General features: G+C 39.7%; 2 protein-coding genes across 2 annotated transcripts in view; one reads left to right on the forward strand and one right to left on the reverse strand.

The window, feature by feature from the left end:
* The window catches only part of LOC306650910 (A-kinase anchor protein 17B-like), a 29,862-nt gene extending 17,595 nt beyond the window's left edge, over positions 1-12,267 (forward strand). The window contains exons 3-5 of the mRNA XM_079123356.1: positions 1,031-1,161; positions 2,749-2,983; positions 5,087-12,267. Of these exons, the coding sequence (XP_078979482.1) occupies positions 1,031-1,161; positions 2,749-2,983; positions 5,087-6,718 (1,998 nt within the window). The 3' untranslated portion in view covers positions 6,719-12,267. The remainder of the gene's footprint in view (positions 1-1,030; positions 1,162-2,748; positions 2,984-5,086) is intronic.
* PGRMC1 (progesterone receptor membrane component 1) lies at positions 11,967-20,174 on the reverse strand. Its single transcript, XM_079123443.1, has 3 exons — positions 19,758-20,174; positions 15,939-16,094; positions 11,967-13,259 (listed from the first exon to the last, which is right to left on the reverse strand). Exons 1-3 carry the CDS (start codon positions 20,083-20,085, stop codon positions 13,156-13,158), a joined length of 588 nt encoding a protein of 195 aa, XP_078979569.1. The 5' UTR covers positions 20,086-20,174; the 3' UTR covers positions 11,967-13,155.
* Positions 20,175-20,628: the final 454 nt, after the last annotated feature.

Raw genomic sequence — 20,628 nt, forward strand, 5'->3', positions numbered from 1 at the left:
GTCATGTCATCTCATTGATGTCTGAATGCTTTGCTCATCTACTTTTGGAAATCTTAACCCAGCAGTGGAAAAGATGTCACTATACCTTTCTTTTTCTCTAAGTCCATCTTCAGCATGAATTTGTACTTTTAGCTTTGTGTGTGTGAGTGTGTGTGTGTCCATTTGTAAGCACTTACATTAAAATGCATATTTTAAAATTATGAGCTATTCAGCAAGAAAAAGGTCTACTAAAAATTATAATGACTACTCTTATACCACTGCTCAGCTTAAAAAATAAAGCATGATTAGTAAGATGAAAGAGCACTTCCCTTCTATGTATCCAAACTGGATCATTCCCTTCCTCCCCTCAAAGGAAACCATGGTCATGAGTTTGTTCTTTATCATTCTCATATAGATTTAAATAGCTACTTCGAACTGCTTTTATTTTTTAAGCAAATCAGTTTATCTCATTCTGACTTTCACTTTATTTAAGATTTGAAAAGTAATTTAATAATCATGGTAGTCACATCTTACGTCACATTAGGTCAGTTTTCTTGTAGTATTTCTCCATTCCCACCCCCATTCCCCGTTAAGCTATTTTTTCTTTCTGGTAATTAAAAAAATGCAGTAACTCAGTTGATCTTTATAACAAACCAGAGGTTTCTAGACTGCTGATATTGGTACTGTGATGCTGTCTATGATCAGTATAATTTCACATATTAGTTTACCATATGTAAACTAATCTCCCCAAGGGTTTCTTTTAACATCTTTATTGAAATATGTTTGACAAATTAAATTGTAAAAGTTAAAGTACTGATTTGATATACTTACTCAAGGGTTCTACTAAAGAAAATCTGAGTGTCTGCAAGTACTGTTCGACTGGTAACTGAGAATCAGTGGAACAATATGGGTACTGGGATGCAGAGAGAACATTTCAAATTCATTTGGTTTTGAATTGCTGTGTACCCTCTTTGTTTTATCTCTCTGACCTGGGTCATGTCCAGTCGACTGACAAATCTTTCTAATACAACCTTAAACTGTTTGGGGGCAGGTTATGTTTGACACAACCAAACACTTCAGTGAAGGAGCTGTAAAGAGGAGAAATCAGGAAAGGCTAAAATTACAAGAGCTGGAAGAAGAAAGGAAAAAAGAAAAGAGAAGAGAAGAGGAAGTGGCTGAAAGGTAAGTAGTCTGATTTTAACTAAGGAGGGTTTTTCTTTTGATTTGTGGACTGATTCCTTTGGGTGAATAGCTAAACATGATAGATAATATTGAGGTGGGGGACAGATATTGATATAGACTGGAAAATTCCATTGAAGTTTAAAGACTTTAAATTGTGCTGTTATGAAACCAAAATGATAAAATAGTCAAAAAGAAGGACTGAAAAAATGTCTGTAAGGGAGAACAAGCAATAAGGGAATTATGGGACTAACCAGATTAAGATGCCTAGAAAGAAATTATTTTTTAAAAAAGGCCCAGGAACTTTTATAGTAAAAATCCTAACCTACCAAGTTAGAAATTTTTATCAATTTACCTATAATCTACCAATATTACTTGCCTACCAATTGAAAATAATAAATCAGTTTAGAAAAGATTCTATTCTATAAAATGGTCAACAAACCATCGGTAATGTACTCACATTTATCAAAGTAACCCATAAGCAAAAAAGTCATGGATTTGTTGGGACCATTTTTCTTGTTGGCCTAAATTCTTTCTGTGGATTTATGGAGCTTCCACATTTATTTATTTGAGCTTATCATTGTTTCCCAGTTTAGGGGCTTAAGCCTAGAAGGCAGTATTGAATTTCCAAAGGTTTGCCTAGAAGGTACGGATGGCCAGAAGTATAGGGCTCTGAAAAACAATTTTACCTCCTGGTCCCTCCTCTTGCATGTAAATTATAACATTCAAAAAAAGGAGCTTAACAGTACCCTTCCATGTGCCCTTTACTTTTTTGGCTGGTGGGGTGATAGAAGTTACTTGAGATCACAGCTAGGGAACTTGAGCCCAGTCAAGATACTGTCCTCCTCTAAATTTCAGGTTGAGCATTCCATTTAGGCAGTCCTTTGTCTTTTGGCTAAGTCCTAACTCAGGTAATTGCTTTTTCTTTCCTCTTTCCACATTCCCATAGGGACCTAACTAAATTAATTTTAATTTTCAAAAAAAGGCATTAAAGACCATATTCTCTTAAGCCAGTATGTTTTTATGATAATATTCTGTGCTAAATAATATGGGCCAGAAGCCAGTTTTTATCCTGAAGATTTTCTTAGTGCCTTGACTTGTCTTTAACTGCCTATGTGAAACCAACTCACAGAAGGTTTCACTCTCAAGAAAAATGAAATCACTTTGAAAGCTGGGTCCTGTTGTCACAGCTTGTGGTTTGAGAATGTGGAGGATGGAGTCCCTCCTTTGAAATTGCCCTCCTGTCCTTCTCCTTCTCATTCTTCTTCCTCTTCCTCTTCTTCTTTTGATAGTCTATCTTTGCATAAGATTTCCTTTACATGCTTGTATTTGATCAACAAAATTATGTATCTTTCTCCCTTGACCAATGCTTTACAGTACATTTATTTATTTATTTATTTATTTATTTATTTATTTATTTATTTATTTATTTATTTATATCGTAAGTTGTCTATGCTAGGTTTTGGGTTAACAGTCGTAGATTCCTGGAAACCTAAATGATCTGTCCTCCCCTTACAGGGGAAGGAGGAGAGAGGAGATCAAATGCCTAATAAATACCTTTTGAATGGTTTAATCTTAATCATTGTCCAGAAAAAGAAAAGATGAGGAGAGGAAAGCCCAGGAAAAGAGGAAGAAGGCCAGGGTCAGGAGACGAGCCCTGAAGGAGAGGGACAGCCACAGGCCAAGGAAGCAGAAGGTGAAGGCCAAAGCTGAGGCACCTGAGGAGCCGGACTCTTCAGAAGAATGGGAGGAGAGGAAGCACCTGCTGGCTCAGAGGAGGGTTGAGGCCCTTCGATTGCTACGGGTTCTTCTAAGGAAAATTTCGGTAGGACTATTTCCCAATTGTTCTTCAGTTTGGGTAGGTACTAACCTTTCTGAGTTCCAACCTTTTCATTTAAGCACTGGCCTATTGAAAATCAACTCCATGGAAGACTCATGGCATTCATTGGGGTTTCTTTAAAACCAATTGATCTCTAATAACCCCAACTGTGAATTTCTACAAGGGGTATCTTATCTACATTCTCTAAAGGAGTGGTGTGCCAAATCTGCTATACCATACATATAACTTTGTATTACTAATCTTCAGGATTGTATTACCCAGAGCAATTTAGCTAGTTAATTGACTTTTCAGTAACAGAAAAATGCCAGGGGAGGCAATGGATAGGTGTGGGTGTTAGGCTGCAGTCTTCTATTAACTTTACTTGTCCATTCATCTGTGACATGTTTGGATGAGAAGGGAGAGCCTTGTAGAAAGCTTATATTAGTCTGTTCTTGAACTATTTGGTAAGGAATTTCTTATCTCCCAGAGCATTTGTTTTGTTTGGAGATTTTCATTTTTGGAAAGTGTTTCTTTCCCTTTCTGAGTTCCTAAAGACAGACAAACTTGGCTCATGTCCTGAATTCAAAGCCAGCAATACTTCCAAAGTATTAACTTAAAAATTCATGTTTAGGTAGGCATGGTGGCACATGCCTGTAATCTTAGTGACTTGGGAGGTTGAAGCAGGAGGATTGCATGTTCAAAGTCAGCCTCAGCAACTTAGTGAGACCCTGTCTCAAAATAAAAAATTAAAAAGTACTGGGCGCAGTGGCACATGCCTATAAGCCCAGCAGCATGGGAGGCTGAGGAAGGATGATTGTAAGCTCAAAACCAGCCTTGGCATCTTAGCAAGGCCCTGTCCCTAAATAAAATATTAAAAAAAGGGGCTGGAGATGTGACTCACTGGTTAAGCATCCCTGGGTTCACCCGCAATACTAAATACATACATACATACATACATACATAAATAATGGACTTGGGATGTAAAGTACCCCTGGGCTCAATCCCCAGTACCAACAAAAATTTTAAAAATCTAATTTAGCATTTGTAAATATAAAGAGAGAATGTCATTATGTAGAGTTAATTTTATGCCACCTTGGCTTTTCTCATTAGTATGAACAGTCAAACAGTGAAATCAGGATCAGAAAAATCTCACATTTACATGTATAATAAGGGTAGCTGCATCTTTTTAGTTTACCTTAATGATAGCTGAGGGTGACTCCTTTTAAAGAATTTATCTCTTTAAATGGGTGTAGTGTCTAATTCTGAGTCTCATTAATATTTGTACTGATTATGTGGTCCCTTGGTTTTAATCCCAGGTAATGGGCAGGCACTGTGCCCTGATGTAGGATAGGTGTGAGTGGGAGCACAGTACAAACCCTTGTGGGGGTGGCAGCGTGGGCAGCACCTTTCACCTGCTTTGTAGTTGTGCAGAACAGATAGCATCACAGATATGATTTCAGGTAGAACCATGGTCACGGCCATGCTTGCTACTTGAAGCTTTTTATTTATTTTTTATATTCTTTTTTTTATGGTGCTGGGGATAGAACCTAGGGTCTCACACATGCTGAGCAATTGCTTTACTACTTTCCTAGCCCTCATGGGCTTGCTTTGTAATGAAGCAAGTGAGGTAAGGCAACTGACAGATACTCTCCTCTATACTCCGTAGTAAGAGGCTGGAATATGAAACAGAAACAGACAGCCTGCTGATCCTTAGACACATATTTAACCCATCAATCCTTTCTCATGCTACGACATTTCTGGGAGGGCTATAGAATGTTTATTTCTCTTTGTCTATCTGCTATTATGATACCTAGAAGAGTAGGTTCATCCATTTTTTAACAAATGGAAGAAGGGTTATGTGCTTTGAAGGTGATGTAAAGTGTGGTACCTTATATAAGGAAGGGCACAGACCTAGTTAAAGTAGCTCACATAAGATGCAGATATTTGTTTTACTACTTCCCATTTCTTCAGTGCAATATTGTTCCTAATTTGGATCTATCCCGGGTATTAGAAATCTCTTCAGAACAATGTCAGAGAGCTCAATTTTCTTGGGAATTTTTTTCATCTATTTAGTTTTTCATATGAGATTTTTAATCTTTTTCTTTGAAGGGATCAGCACAATTTAACCCACAGGACGTCAATGCTACAGGACCCGAAGCTATTTATACTTCAGGGAACACACTGGAAATTCTGGAGGAAGAAGAGTTCAACACTCAGCATCTTCCAAATCAAGAAGAAATGCCAAAGTATCAGGTTGCCAAGTCAGACAATAAACAAACACAAAAAATAAAGAAACGAAATAGGGCTCGCTTACATCAATTTTCCCACTGCCTTCGGGGAAAAAAATTAAGATACTCAACTAGAAAAGAGAGGACTGCAGAATCATTAAATGATGGATACAGTTTTGTCTCTGGCCAGAATTCCTTAAAAATTACAATGATTCAAGGTCAGTCTCTTGAAAAAGAAGACCACCACAGTTCTAATAAATCCTATTCTTCAAGATTCTCTGAGAGAGACCATGGCAAGAAAGAGAAGATCTATGACACAGATGAATTTATTAACTATCTATTAAACTATTATCAGACTCCAAAATATGCCCGGCTCTGCCTACAACCAAGTCACACAACAAGCACATGTCAGTGGCAGAGGGACGTTCATGTTAAGGGAAATGGATTTCAGATAAATTTGAGAAAATGCAGGCATGACCCAATCAATTCAAGCCAAATAGAAAACCTGGAAAGGAGAGAACAGATTCAGGAAGATGATTACTGGTCAGAAGTAGGTACTCAGGATCCTGAAGATAAACCACAAAACATGAGGAAAGTGGATTATACCAAAGAGTGCACTAAGAGACTTAAAAATGCTTGCAAGGATATAGCCAGTGAAACTGGTGATCAGCTGTCCCCAACTGATGGAAAAAGTTATCTCTTGGAAAAGACTCATGCTGACCAGGTCCAAGATTCCAAATCCAAAAGGAAAAGTCAAGATTCTTCACCCTCTAGGTCAGTAGGCTTAGATGTGCAGTTGACAGACTTTTTAGAGGAAATCAGTAGTGATTCTGAATGCTTCAGTGAAACTCTTAGTGTAAAAGAACAGGAGAAAGAGAAATCTGTGACCATATACCATCGCTTCCCCCAAAAAGGAGCTCTTGATACAGATGAAGTCATTACTTGTGAACGAAAAACTAGGTCAGGTCAGCAGACCTTGCATTCAGAGCGGAAACGAGATGGTGAGGAAAAATACTCTAAACACAAACTTAAGACACCAGGCAAGAGGTCTAGGAATGAATCAAAATGTTCATGGCTCGAGGATGAAAGCAATTCCATTAGTGATGAGAAGAACAGCAGCAAAAAAAGGAGAAAAATGGCCCCCAATTACTTGTTTGATGAAAGCTACTACCATGAATCCAGTTCCAGTGATCAATTAGAGGACATCACAAGGAAGAGGAGGGTTAGCAGGAGTGCTTTGGACCAGAATGTGAACTATAGAACCTCTCACGTGCCAATAACATCAAAAAGTGCTAATGCTTTCTATTTGGGATATTTTCCCAAAAGAAGAGTGAGTCCTTGGAAGGCAGACTATAACCAGGATGCAAGAAGGCTTAAAAGACATGAGAATTCTAAAGATCTCATATTCAGTTCTGATAATTATTATTTTAGACATACTAGTCAGGAGCACATTGACTATCGAAACTATTTAGGAAACAACCACACTAGTTCTTTATATTTTCAAATGTTCTGATGACTACTTTGATCAGGAACACTCTTATTTACAATAAATGATTTGGAAATAAGAAAATTTAAAACCAAATATAACTATGTAGTTAGTAACTACACAGCAAGAGCTTGAGCAGGGTCAAATGCAAAACCTTGTTTCTCTTGCCAAAGTGTTAAACATAGATCAAAATGACTGCAGGTGTGTTGGCAAGCTTTGGAAATATAAAACCTCTGAATCCTGAAGCTTGATAAAGCAATGTGCTTGCAAATCTTCATGATTTAAAAAGATTTCTTTTCTTTTCTTTTTTCCAGTGCTGGGGATTGAACCCAGGGCTTTAGTGTTTGCAAGGCAAGCACTCTACCAACTGAGCTATATCCCCAGCCCTAAAAAGATTTCTTTCTTTCTTTCTTTTTGGTACTGGGGATTGAACCCAGGGATGCTCTATCACTGAGCACATCCCCAGATCTTTGTATTTTTGACTTTGAGACAGGGTCTTGGTAAGTTTCTGAGGCTGGTCTCAAACTTGAGATCCTCCTACCCCAGCCTCCTGAGTTGCTGCGATCACAGGTGTGTATAACTGCACCTGGCCAGGACAGACTATTTTTTTTAATGCTTTAATTTGGCGCCAGTGAAGGAGCAGATTAACATTGAGAAGGGTTGTGATAGCCCTCTATGGCTCTTTAGCTGTCACAACATCATCATTCAGTATCATTTATCTTCAAAGAGGACAATAGTGAACAAATAAGGACCCTTTTATGTTTTTTGATTTGATCAGAAACACCAAGTGCAATAACAGACCTTTCTCACTTTTATTTATTAATAATTATGGATAAAAAAAAGAGACAACAGTTACAGCATAGACTTCTTCATGACATCAAAGTTTTCTGAGTATCCACTAGAAGGTAATTCATCTTATTAATATGTCAATAGTACTCAAAGAGTTTTCCTTTTAGAGACAAAGTTTTGGAAGAAGAATCTAAAAGGGGTTCTGATTGTCCTTTGTGGTTTAAATGGGCAGGGAACCATTAACAGTTTTTTGTTTGTTTCATGAACCCCATGTCTTTCCATCATGGAAAAGCAACAGGATTGAAGTGATATAACTAGAGGGATTTGCAAAATGAATATTCAATAACCTGGAGCACCAATAATGGCACTTGGGAAGAGAAGATATGATGGTTCCATTTCAGGTTATGTAATTCTTTCACTCAGGGTTGGGTGACATCAGTTTGTAAAAAGTCACTGAATATCCCCACACTGACTTTTATAAGACAGTAATAAGTGCCTCCTCAATCCTTGATTATGCCATGGAGTTAGGAAGTGTTAAGGGAAAAGACCATAGTTTTCTGGTGGTGGAAAAGTTGTATGTGTGCAGGATTTGTAAACTCTATTTAACATAAGCAATTTATCTTTTTACCTACTCATCTTGGACTTGTTAATATGTTTTAAAATTGAGACGTTTTATAGATTACCATAAAGACTTACATATTAGTGCAGTGTATGTTCTGTAGAAAGTTTGGCCAATGAATTCTGCCTTATGTTGGATTTAGGACCTCAGGGGCAGTAGATATCCTTTGTTTTCCCAAAAAGCTATACCTGACCTGGCAATTGAAGATATCAGTAAGATTAGATACTGCCTGCACAGGAAAAAGTGATTTTAATCCACAAAATCAGTGAAAGGCAACATTTTCATATTACAATTCATTTCAGTCTTAATTTGATAGTCTGTAGAAAAGCACCAGCTAGTAGAAACAGGTTGGATGCCATTCAGTGTGGTTGCCCAGAATGATATCACACAATGTGTGCCCACAACCAGCCTCTTGAGCAACCTGGTATCTGAGGTAGCTACAAAATCTCATTTATATAAAGAGCCATACATTTCATTGATTGAGTTGCATTTCAATAGTGGTATGTTAGAACATGCAAAAGTTCAGAAGTGAATACACCATAGCAGATCATGTTTATTACTAATAAAAACCAATGAGTAATTTGTTGGCTCTTGTGCTCAACCCCACTTTTAAGCCAGTGACTCCACTGTTAAAACTAGGTTTGGCTTATCAAATTTGAAAAATTGCTCCTGGAGCAAGTGCCTTTTCTCCTCTGAGGATTAGCAATGACTATTCATGTTCAAAGTGCTGTTGTCCAGAGTAGCCTTTTCAACATACCAACAGCTCATATTTTGTCAGACAACTTTGTTAACTAGGCTATTAGCCTCCTCCAATAAAAACCTGTCTCTTTATTTTTTCATACTTTATGCCATTGAAACCAATAACTTTATGGGTTTGTAATGGAAAAGAGTAATGTTTGGTTTTTTGGGAAAAAAAAATCTCAATTTTTCCCCATCATTTGATAACTTTTTGTTCTTTGACCAGTTTTTAAGACAAGGAAACAATTTACTGCTCAGTAAACAGACATTAAAAAAATTGCAGAGTATAGCATGTGCAGTTTTTCTTTGTATAATATAACTGGTGCTAATTCATTTCTATATGGTATTTTTGTCTTGTTTGGTTTGTTTGCTGTATACCATCCTGGGACCTGGAAGAAAGTAAAAATACAGGTTTTATGTTGACTTTCTGAACAACCTGTATTTTTATAGCTTGTGGCAATGCATTCTAGATTTGAGTCAACCTCTTTTTGTGTAGGCCTTAAATGAGGACGAGAACAACTTATCCTATACTTGTCAACCAAGTGGCTTAGTAAAGAATGAAATAGACCTGAAATTATTATAACCATTTTCTCTTAATTGACATTATTCTTTGTTGTGTTATTATTTAAGTGGTGCAAAGTATTTTCTCATATCCTTTTTCTATGTCTTATTAAATAAGGGCCTGAACTTTAAACTGTCTTTTTAAATAGGAGTTTTCCTGTTTTTCCTTGTATGTGCTGCTCATACTGCTGTAAGAAGGCTAAAAATGTCATGTGTTTGTTCAGTTTGTTTGAATTTCTCAGGTAGAAAGCCATGTAACTTGGTAATTTTGAAAATAGAACCAAATAACTGTGTTTTTTATTTGTTGCAAACTGTTTAAAATGTTAATTTTTAAATAAATGTTGATGATTCCACTTTTGGGGGAAGTTTCTACCTGTAGAATACAGCATTGCACTAATGTTGCTCTTTTTCCTCATTCGCATTGTTAGAGAAATAGTACACATTTAATTTTCATATGTATTAAAAATAAAATTGTCATAGTGACTGTTGAGTCTTTGTTCATTTGCCACATGTATTGGCTAGAATATTAAACACCCATAATAACATTTTGCCTGAAAATATAGGTAACCAATTTTAATATTGTTTTATGCCAGTTTTCCCTTTATGATGAGTTTGTGGAAACTGTTGGGGCTCATGGAACCAAAGACCATCATTGTTTTCATTTTGGATAAATCAAAATCTTATTTTGCTTTGCACCTATCCCTCCTTCAATACACTTTTTATCAGTCCTATTAAAAGATAGCGAAATTGATCATATGGAGTCATCTTAACCCCTCAGCGCTGGGTGGAAATGTTAAAGTTTACAAAATGCCAAAAAATAACTGGGTATGTGATGGGGAGTCCAGTCAGGGAAGCTCGAGTTCTCGATAATAAGTCTTTGATCATTTAAAAGTTAACTATATTTGTACATGAAATACACAACAAACTGCCTTGAGGTATAATATAATTAAGACAGACTGTACCTTCAACTCTAGGCACTTCACAGCTGAAATGGTCCTTGTTGGGTTCAAAGAACTCTTCCTGAAACAGCAAGGAATAGTGGATGCTTGTTCTGGATAGTGAATTTGGCTCTCAGAGATAAAGAGTGTTAAACTATTCAGAGAAGCCGGATAGATACAGAAAACATGTAACCAATGCTGCTTGAGAACAAATGTTGCACTGAGAACAAAGTATCTCTGCAGCTGGTTGAGTGACAGGAGGTGGGGAACAAACAGAGGTCACCTAGATACCCCCCATGCTGGGTGTATGGTAGTGCTAACAATCACCCCTGCCTCTTCTAGAATGGCACATTTTCCAGAATATGGCTTATATGTATACTAGTCAGACTTGATAAGATTTTGAATCAAAATCCTACCTTATATCCCTTTACATGTAATTAACACAATGTTGATTCAGCTCTGAATGGAGGGGAATCAGGATATTGGGATTGATGTTTTAATGACACTCTAGATGTTTTCCTCTTGGCATCTGAAAAACCTGCTTAACTGTGTAAACAGAGTAGCCTAATCTACACATCTAAATGAGATTTCAGGTCACAAAGGTGGCCTAACTTTTCTCCCCCATCTGCTGCCCCAAAGCAGAAGGCATAACAAGGTGCCTGGCACAAAATAACAAAATAGACACTTGAATAATTTGTTGGATGAAACCTAGTGGGGGCGAAAGCACATTTTAAAAAGTCATGTACTGTGGGTTTTTTTTAAAAAAGCCTTTTAGTTGTATGGACACAATACCTTTATTTATTTTTGTGTGGTGCTGAGGATTGAACCCAGTGCCTCACATGTGCTAGCCAAGCGCTCTACTGCTGAGCCACAATCCCAGCCCACTCTAAAGATTCTGATACTTTCTTGATACATTAAAACCAAATTAACAAAACTTCCTTAGCATTTGATAATGACAATGCATTCAGTTGCCTTACTCCTTAATAACCCTGTTACAGACTTCAGTTAAGAAAGTTCTGACTTAAAGTAGTCACAAAAAAGCAATTCAATTCACTATTTCTTTTTCTTTGTTACCAGGGATTGAACCCAGTGGTATGTAACCACTGAACCACAACCCCAGATCTCCCTCTTTTAAATTTTGAGACAGTCTCACTAAGTTGCCTCAAACTTGTAATCCTCCTGCCTCAGCCTCCTGAATCACTGGAATTATAGGCATGTGCCACCATCCCTGGCTCAATTCACAATTTCTTGACAAAGTGGTATTTGTGGTGGACAAATTCTACTTGCTTCTTTTGGAATACAAAAAAAATATGCACTCAAAAGTGAAATTGAATTTTAAGCTAAATGACTGAATCTAGTTTCTTTTTCTTTTTTTTTGTACCAGGGATTGAACCCTGCCATGCTTAACCACTGAGCCACATCCCCAGTCCTTTTTAATGTTTTATTTAGAGACAGGGTCTTGCTGAGTTGCTTAGGGCCTTGCTCAGTTGCTGAGGCTGGTTTTGAACTTGCAATCCTCCTGCCTCAGCCTCCCAAGCTGCTGGGAATACAGGCATGCACCACCATGCTCAGCTCTGAATCTAGTTTCTTAGAATAAGCTTTTAAAAACTTAAAATAAGCCACCACACTCTACAGGGTAAAACCATTTTATTAACTGACCAAAGCACTTCATTTTGTTTTCTGATTTGAGGTAAAACCATTAAACACAGCTCACAAGAAAATACAATGACTATTTAACTACAATTACAAGAGTTTGAAACCTCACTAGTTGTTCATATACTTTTACAAATTCTTACAACTGTAGAGTCTACTTAAGCTAGGTTTAGTGTTAACCAAAAGAGTACTATCTGAGACCTAGACACTTGACTACTACTTTTGCAGTGGCTATAGGTTTGTAACAACAGAAGGATAACTGTTACCTCATGAATACATTTTACTTTAAAAACCACTTGGTTAGTGACATGTACGGTTTTCTCATTCTTCAGGACTATGGATGAAGGCCCTAAGGAGAGCACCCACCTGCTCCTGTTCTGTATGCCCCTCTCACATTGAACATTTTATCAAATAAACAAATGACCATTGCCCTGTCATGAACATGGGGACCGAAAGGCCAGCTTTATGACCTTCTTCATGTATTTAGTTTTTTTCTCCCAAAGTTGATGTTGAATGTTCAGATCCTGTTTTAATCCTAACTGTAAATTACTGTGTTCGTGAAGGTGTCTGTGTGTCCTGTGAGGGCAAGGACAACAAAGCGATCCAGAAACATGGTAAATATTCCCCAATGAGCCTAGGGGGTTGAGATTTCATTTTGTTACTGGATGGCTCTCTTTAATCAATAGCAAAACCTTTGGAACACTGCAGATTTGCTTTAGAGGTAGATAAAACAGAAATCATGCAGTTAAGTCAATTGAGTAAAAGGGATTTGTTGCCTTTAAGGGAACAACATGACTAAAAGTTAATCCTTTGTTCTTGGTGCACATTTAACATTTTTACCTGTTTGGGGAGATATCCATATCTTACCTGTCTCTCAGGAAAACCAAATCTAAATTCAGCTTATGCTAACTACAGATAGAAGAAAAACAGTATTAACATTTGCATTATAGCACTGCGGTTCACTTTCTGCATTTGTGACACATAAACACATCATGCATTCTAAGACAGAAGTTAATTTTATCAGTGTCACTAGTGATGTTAATTTAAAAATTTACAGCAAGTTCAAAACTTTTCTAGATATCGAAATCACTATGTTTTAAAGACAGACTGGAATGTTACAAATGATTCTGCAAAATACAAAAATAGATATGCTTCCACTGAATGCTTTAATCATTTTTCCGAGCACTCTCATCTTTTGGTTCTTCATCATCTGAGTACACAGTGGGTTCCTCCCCCTCCTTCAGCAGTTTCCCCACGTGATGATACTTGACTGGTGGTAGAGAAGAAAATGCAGACGTCATTTTCATGCTTCATTAAAAAATGCATTTCCTTTTAACACATTTATTAAGGACCTATAACATACTTAGCAACATATTAGCCTTTGTGAAGGATACCACAGTCCTTTCCAACAGGGGATTAGAGTTTTGTTCAAAAGACAGAAATATAAAACAGGAAGCTATGTCTGGCAATGAATGTGCACGGTAATGTCAAAATGAATTGTGTGTGTAGGGAGTGTTTAGAAGAACGAGACCTTGTTATGAGTCAGAAGGACTGCAAAGCACTTTCATGCTTTGGAGAGTGTGTAGAAGGATTTGGAGAGACAGAGTTCCAGACAATGAAAACATCATGTTCAAAGGCATACAGGTAAGCCTGAACATATCTAGAAAGCAATAAAGAAACCAAGTTGCCAGGAGTAGAATTGACATTTGGAAGCAGTGGGAGATAACGTTGGCTAATCGATGTGGGGAAGTATTATGAAATCCCTAAGAAGCCAGTCCAAGGAATGTGAACTTAACCTATAGGTGGCAAAGGGCATTAAAGTTTATGAGTAAAGGAATGACATGGCAAAATAGCACTTTGGCAACGAAGTCACTGATACAGAGCAGATTTCAGTAAGAGCACTCAATGAGCAGGGAGACCAGGATGTGAATGAACCAGAGCCAGGAGTAGGGTGGTATCCATGGGAATGGAAAGGGAAGGATATGAGATACTTTGAAAAAAACTGGAAACATGAGTTAATGAAATGAAAACTAAACAGCCCATGGACCAAAATAAGGACTCCATAGAGGGAGTCAGTCAGGGGGGCACAAAACAGGAGATCATGGGGCATTGCAATACTAGCAGGAAGCGGATCCCTGGAAATCTTTTAGAGTTCAATCCATTGTGAGGACAGAGGCAGAGAGAAGAAATGAAGCAGTGTGAAGGGATAACAATGACCAGAAAATTATTAGACAGTGAAAGGAAAGAATAATGGTTTAGTAGATAGACAGGGAGCAGGAGACAATTTTTTTCCTCCAGCATGGAGAAAAACCTATCTGCTGTTAAAGGAAGTAGTAAAGGAGCCAGGAGAGGACTGGAGATGTTGAAGACAAGAGATTTAAGAGAGCAAACTGGAGTCAACAAACTACCACATTATTGCAGCCAAACTAATATAGGGTTAATCGCCTCAATGTCAGAAGCCAAAAGGCCCAAATCTCTTTCTGAATATGGTTAGGAATGAGACGAGTAACCAACCTGTCTAACCAGGTAACCAGAGCTGCTTTTGTGTGAAATAATCATTGGGAACAATTAGAACTTCCCTATTTGAACATAGCATAAAGGTCCCTGGGGTGTTCGGGACTGTGCAAGACAAATAAAAGGTGGGTGGCACCTGGGAAACCTGCCTTGAGGGGAATTTATACCAGCTTTGAGTGTGGCTGAGATGTTACAACAGTATTTGAGGTTCATCTTAGTTTAAGGGGGAAAATAATTTTTCTCCCACTGGTGAGAGTGAGCCCTAGAAAACAGAAAACGAGTTGTTCATAAAATAACACTAACAAATTCTTACAGCTATGGAGTCTACTTAAACCAGGTTAGCATTAACCAAAAATTATAAATTATTCCTTATTTTTTTCATATAGAAGATTTTTATCATTACAAAGACATCCTTGGTTGCAATTAGTGACTATGTCAGGTAGCTGAATTATGTTTTTAAAGTAAAAATATTTGCCTCTAGATTTGAAAGCTATATGTGGTCTGCTTGAGACTTCAACTCAATGGTAGAGCTACATCTGACTAATTATTAACCTAGAACTCTCTGTGAGGTCAGCATTATTTTCAAAGAAATGGTTGGATATAGCCAAAAGAACATGTAATATTTAACTGATTGTAGAGAACAGCAAATAGAAAGCTACATTTTAAAGGAAAAAATCTTTCTCAAAGAAACGGTAATGGTCTTCATATACTTTTCATAAAATCTGGGAAATGTTATTATCAATTTGTGTCAGTAAAATATTGCTGTAGTGATAACTAAACGCTCAGGACTTAGGTCTGACAGAAGCCAATTCCTGAAGTTTCAATATTTGAATTTAACTCCCTCCCAAGACCTTAGCCCATAGCACAAGCCAGAAACAAGTGTCTCCGTTTTTTCTCTTTCTAAAAATGCAGACACCATTGTTGCTGGGCAGATTATAAGCATCATTTGTAGATGAGGCCTACAGTTAGGCTCAATTAGATTCAAAGAGAAGCTGTTTTGCAGAATACAAGTCTCCCATTCTTCAACAGAGATGTGGGCTGCTTTTAAACAGCAAGCTCTACAAGAGAGGGCTTATAAAAATCTCTCTTTCTATAGCCCAGAGGGCCACTGTCCTTTCCTGTGCAGACCCAAATCCTAGTGTAAAATCTATACAAACCTCTGTGCAAAAATTTAAAAATAAAAACCAGAAATCTAAGTTTTGATAGAGAAAAGCTAAAAATTGGTATGCAATCATTGCAAATGACTCAGCACTGCTACAATTACTTCAAGCCATGAACTTGATCCGTCCAAGATTCAGGAGCCTATCAAAATGCACAAAAGTTTCAGGCTGCTTAGTAATAACTATTGTACTGCCATGAATCCCCATTACTGGTAGAAATTTGATCCAGGCACAATTAAGAAAAAAAAACAAAAAACAAAAAAAAAACTGCTTACAAGTGAACTGAGAGTCCCAGTCACTCAGGGTCTCCTGCTGAGCAGGAGTGAGGTCAGAAAGGTCATCATACTCATCCTTCAGTGCTTCCTTATCCAGGCAAAATGTGGCAAGGCCCCTGGATGCGTCTCTTCCGGCAAATACTCCATATGGTCCCTCTTTAAAACAAAATGACCAAAGACCAATTCTTTATTAGATAGTAAGTTTCTCTGCAATTTACAAACAAGAATTATTTTGGTTCTTTACCCAACACAGAAAGCCCACTTTTTGAATATCAATTTCTATTCTGAAACCATAAAGTGATACTGATACTTTGATAATTATGTTGGTGACACTAAGAGACCTGTTGTCATTAAACTATTAAATAACTAAAACTAAATCAAAATGCTCTACACTTTCAATCTCTGTGATTTGCAATTAGTTAATGCAAAAGTCATCAATGGTTACTTTGGGGTGTGGGGGTGGAGGTATTAAGGAATGGCCAAAGATAATACAGTCCACAGGTTAGAATTCAATTTAGGGACTTTAAACATGGAGTCAGCTCTGCTCTAGGCCCTTGGGTTAAGCTAGTGAGAGTTATGATCTTTTAAGATAATAACTACTAATGTGTCAATGAAAACATTTCTTCATAAATGTATTCTGACATTATTTTGTATTGCTTACACATTTTAGATTTTTAAAAAATATTTTTAGTTGTAGATGGACACAATACCTTTATTTTACTTGTTTATTTTTATGTGGTGCTGAGGATTGAACCCAGTGCCTCACACGTGCTGGGCAAGTGCTCTACCACTGAGTCACATCCCCAGTCCCTCTGACATATTTTAATAAGTCAGAGTTATAGGTATCTTTGGTTGTGAGACTAAATTAAATATTAACTTGTGTTATCTGTAGGAGAAATCATTTTATGAGTATCAGTGGTTCAGAAACCTAGCCACATATTACATAAGATTCACTGTCAATAAGTAGATAACACAGATCAGCTTCATCACTCGGTTTTGGTGGACTTGAAGACTGTGAAAATATTAAAATTTTCATGGAAAAAAGGCAATCAATACCCTCAAAATAGTCCTACAAAACTTAGAATGCCATTATATATGATATTGTACTGAACTTTTGTCCAAGAGCAGTGAATCATTCTGTAGGCACTTAAAGTGGATATTTAAACTTATTTAACTATTGCATAAGTAAATGAAAAGGATCCAGTGTACTTTAAACAATGTCTTGTTTTCCCAAAAGCAGGCTGGATAGCAACCCTGAGGTTAAAAAGCTTGTAGGTAACCATTATGCCAGGTACTAGAATGAATCAAGTTTCAATGTGGCCTGATCACCAGAAATACAAATTAGATGAATTTTATGATCAACTTTTAAGTGTAATTAAGATTTCCCCCAAATGGCTGTTTTTAATCATCATTACATGCTGCCATTTCCATGAAAGCTGGTAAAAAAATTTTCACGTTTTTCACAAATGTATACCTCTAGTGGAAATGGTAGCACCTAGTGCTTGAGATAGGCAAATTGTACTGGTTTGGACCTCATCGACTCAGAAAGTATGCTTATTGGACTGGTAGAGGGAGTCTTCACCTAACAAACCTCTTTGAATAACTGAACAAGGTCTAGCAGGGGCATTAAAAAGTCTTGGAGAATACATATTGTCCACCACAATGTACAGTCACTAGAAGCTTCACAAACATATCTGTCTGTTTTGCTCACTGCTACATTCCCAGCACCTACAATAATGCCTTGCATAGAGTAATAGGCATTTGAACGAATAATTATTAGGAATCCTTTGTAACATAAAGTATCATTTCCACCATGATGTTGTCATAGTCATGGGCCCACTCACTGATGGTAGAGGGTAGAGATTTTTAGAGATCTCACAATGGGCCATCCTGGTAATTTTTCAGAGGGAAAGAAAACTCAGGCTCTAAGAGATGCTTTGTACCAGGTCACAGCTGTTCAGTGACCTAACCAGGACTAGAGTACAGGTTGTCTGACTCCAGTTTTGTGTTCTGTGAACAGACCAACATTCCTCTGAATGACTTTGCAAACTACAACCACATGATACCTCATGTGCATGTTTTGACTACTTTATTGTTTGACTTAGTAATAACAGGTATTGACATGAATGTTTATTGATAATGAACTAGTATAATAACAAATGATATAAGTGTGGTTTGCAAATTATTTTGCAGTTATATGTCTACAGAAAATAGGTATTCTAAAATGTCCATGAGGAAGAACTAAGTGGGAGAGTTACTTAAGAACCTTCACACATCTGATTCTGATTAATGGAACTGGGTGATTAAAACAAAGAAATGGGTATGAGGGGTTCAGTGTATGGTACTGTTCCCCCTCTCAGACCAGTGGGGATGTGGACACACAGGCTCCCCCCCCCCTGCCCTCAGTTCATTGTGTTTAGAGGAGTCCATATTAGAGGAGCTAAATTTTCTTTTTTCTTCTCTCCAAGTATTCGATAAAGTCAGGACTTCCAAATCTGGTGGCTTCTCGAATTTGCCTATGGGAACTTGTCAAAATGCAGATTCCTAGCCCTCTCTCAGATACTCCTGTGCTTATGGTCAGTTATTGCCAGGAACCTGCATTTTCCTTCAAGAGCATCAGGTGATTCTGATAGACAACCAGGTTTGGAAAAACCTCATCTCTAAGGATTCTTTCAAGACTGCCCCTCCAATAGCTCAGCAGTCATTCATCAATCCATCCATCCCTCAATTTGCCTCCGGTTGCTTTTCTTGAAATCCCCGCACCCAGCAGCCTTCATAGCCCTACCCCTTTTGTTTCTAGAATCCTCCCACTTGTCCCTCCCTCCATTTAAATTTTTTTTTGGGGGAACGGGGCTTCTAGTTATTCCTCTCCTGCTACAGTCTAAGTACAGCATTACCATGTTACCATCGTCCACCACATTCAGCCCCATTCTTTCCTCAACCAGCTTACTACCCGCTATGGGGCCTCCCTTGTTCGCCTTCAAGCCTTTCCAGGTCAATCTATCGCACACGGCACGCACGCACGCACGCACGCACGCACACACACACACACACACACACATCAAACACATGCCACACACATACCTGACGCATGCCACATTTCAAGCACACGCACGCACGCGCACACACACACCTGACAAATCACATACACTGAATACGTACACACCACACAAGTGCGCACGCTCGCGCGCATACACGTACGTACACACACACACACACACACACACACACACACACACACACCAGTCTCTGCCAAGCACAATGCTTCTACCTGCTGCTAATCCTCATTTGAGCTTTCTTTCTCCCACACCCTTACATTCCACCATGGCTACTCTTGGCGTCATTGGCCTTTACGTCTTCTCTAAATCTGGATTTCCCTCCTTCTCGAGGCACTCTCATTTCCTTTCTCAAACTGACACCAACCCCTCCTTCCACGAACCCCCAAACCTGGTACCTTCGAAAACTCCCCAACACCCAGCACTCTGGTGTGTCGCCTTTGAGCCTTTTGGCTCCACTCCCCCTCCCAGGGCTTCAGAACCTCAGCCTTCTTCCCGCACCCCCATTCTAGTGCTGGCAGCGCAGGGTGAGGATCTGCGTCCCCCGCTGGCCCGCTGACCCTCCAGTGCACCCCTCGTCCCCTGCCGACCCAGGGAGCCGCCCTGCCACGACCGCCCAACTCTCCTCCTGCCCGCCCCTCCTGGCGCGCCGCCATTCCTCCCTCCCCTTGGGGGCGCCCCGCTCCCCCCTCCCCTCCCGGGCCCGGCCCCATGCTGGGGCCCCCTTCTTTTGTCTGAGCGCCCCCCTTGCGGGCCGCCGTACCCGGCCCGTAGAACTTGCGGCCTTTGGTCACGTCGAACACCTTGCCATTGATGGCCATGAGTATGCGCGGGTCCTGGACCCCATCGAAACGCCGGAGCTCGGCAGGAGTGAAGTCGCGCCGCTTGAGGCGGGGCAGCGGGGGCGGCTCATCGTCGTCGCTATCGCTGCTGGCCCCCGGCTGGTCCCCGCGCACGATCTTGTAGAGCAGAAAGATGCAGAGGCCGAGCAGCAGCAGGTTGAGTGGCGACGTGAAAATCTCGTGCAGCAGCCCGCCGCCCTCCAGCTCGCTCGGGTCGGCGCCAGTCGCCACCACATCCTCGGCAGCCATGATCTCTGGAGCAAAGGTTGGGCCCGGCTAGGCACAGCTCCGGAACTCACTGCTTTCTCCTCCCTCTCAGCTAGCAAGTGGCGCGCCTGGTTCAGGGGCGGACGAGGACTACCCAGGGGAGGAGGCGGGGCCAGGCGGGGCGGAGCCTCCCAGTCCCGCCTTCCCCGCGGCCACCTAAGCTCCCCGCCCTTGCTCTGTCCCGCGTGGTCACAGCTCAGGCCCCCCACGTAGTCTCCGGATCCTGGCTCTGCACCCCGAGCCGGCCCCTGCCTCTCTGCTGCCCAGCAGAGCCTACCCCTCAGTTCTACCTGCAGGGCCCTTGTCCCAGCCTCACGCCACCCTCACATCATCCTTTAGCTAAACCGCTACCAGGCATGCAGCCCTCCTCCACACCCTTGGTTGCTACGCGCGGCGCTCCTCCGCACCACCGGTTGCTCCACGCAGACCAACCGACTGGAAGGCCTTGGCTTTGCCGGCCTCTGTCTGAGGCCCCCTCCGCCACCTGATGCGCGCCAAAACCGGATTCCCTTTCTCTTGCTTCTT

This window comes from Sciurus vulgaris (assembly GCF_902686455.1).
Source record: "Sciurus vulgaris genome assembly, chromosome: X".
Classification (NCBI taxonomy): Eukaryota; Metazoa; Chordata; class Mammalia; order Rodentia; family Sciuridae; genus Sciurus; species Sciurus vulgaris.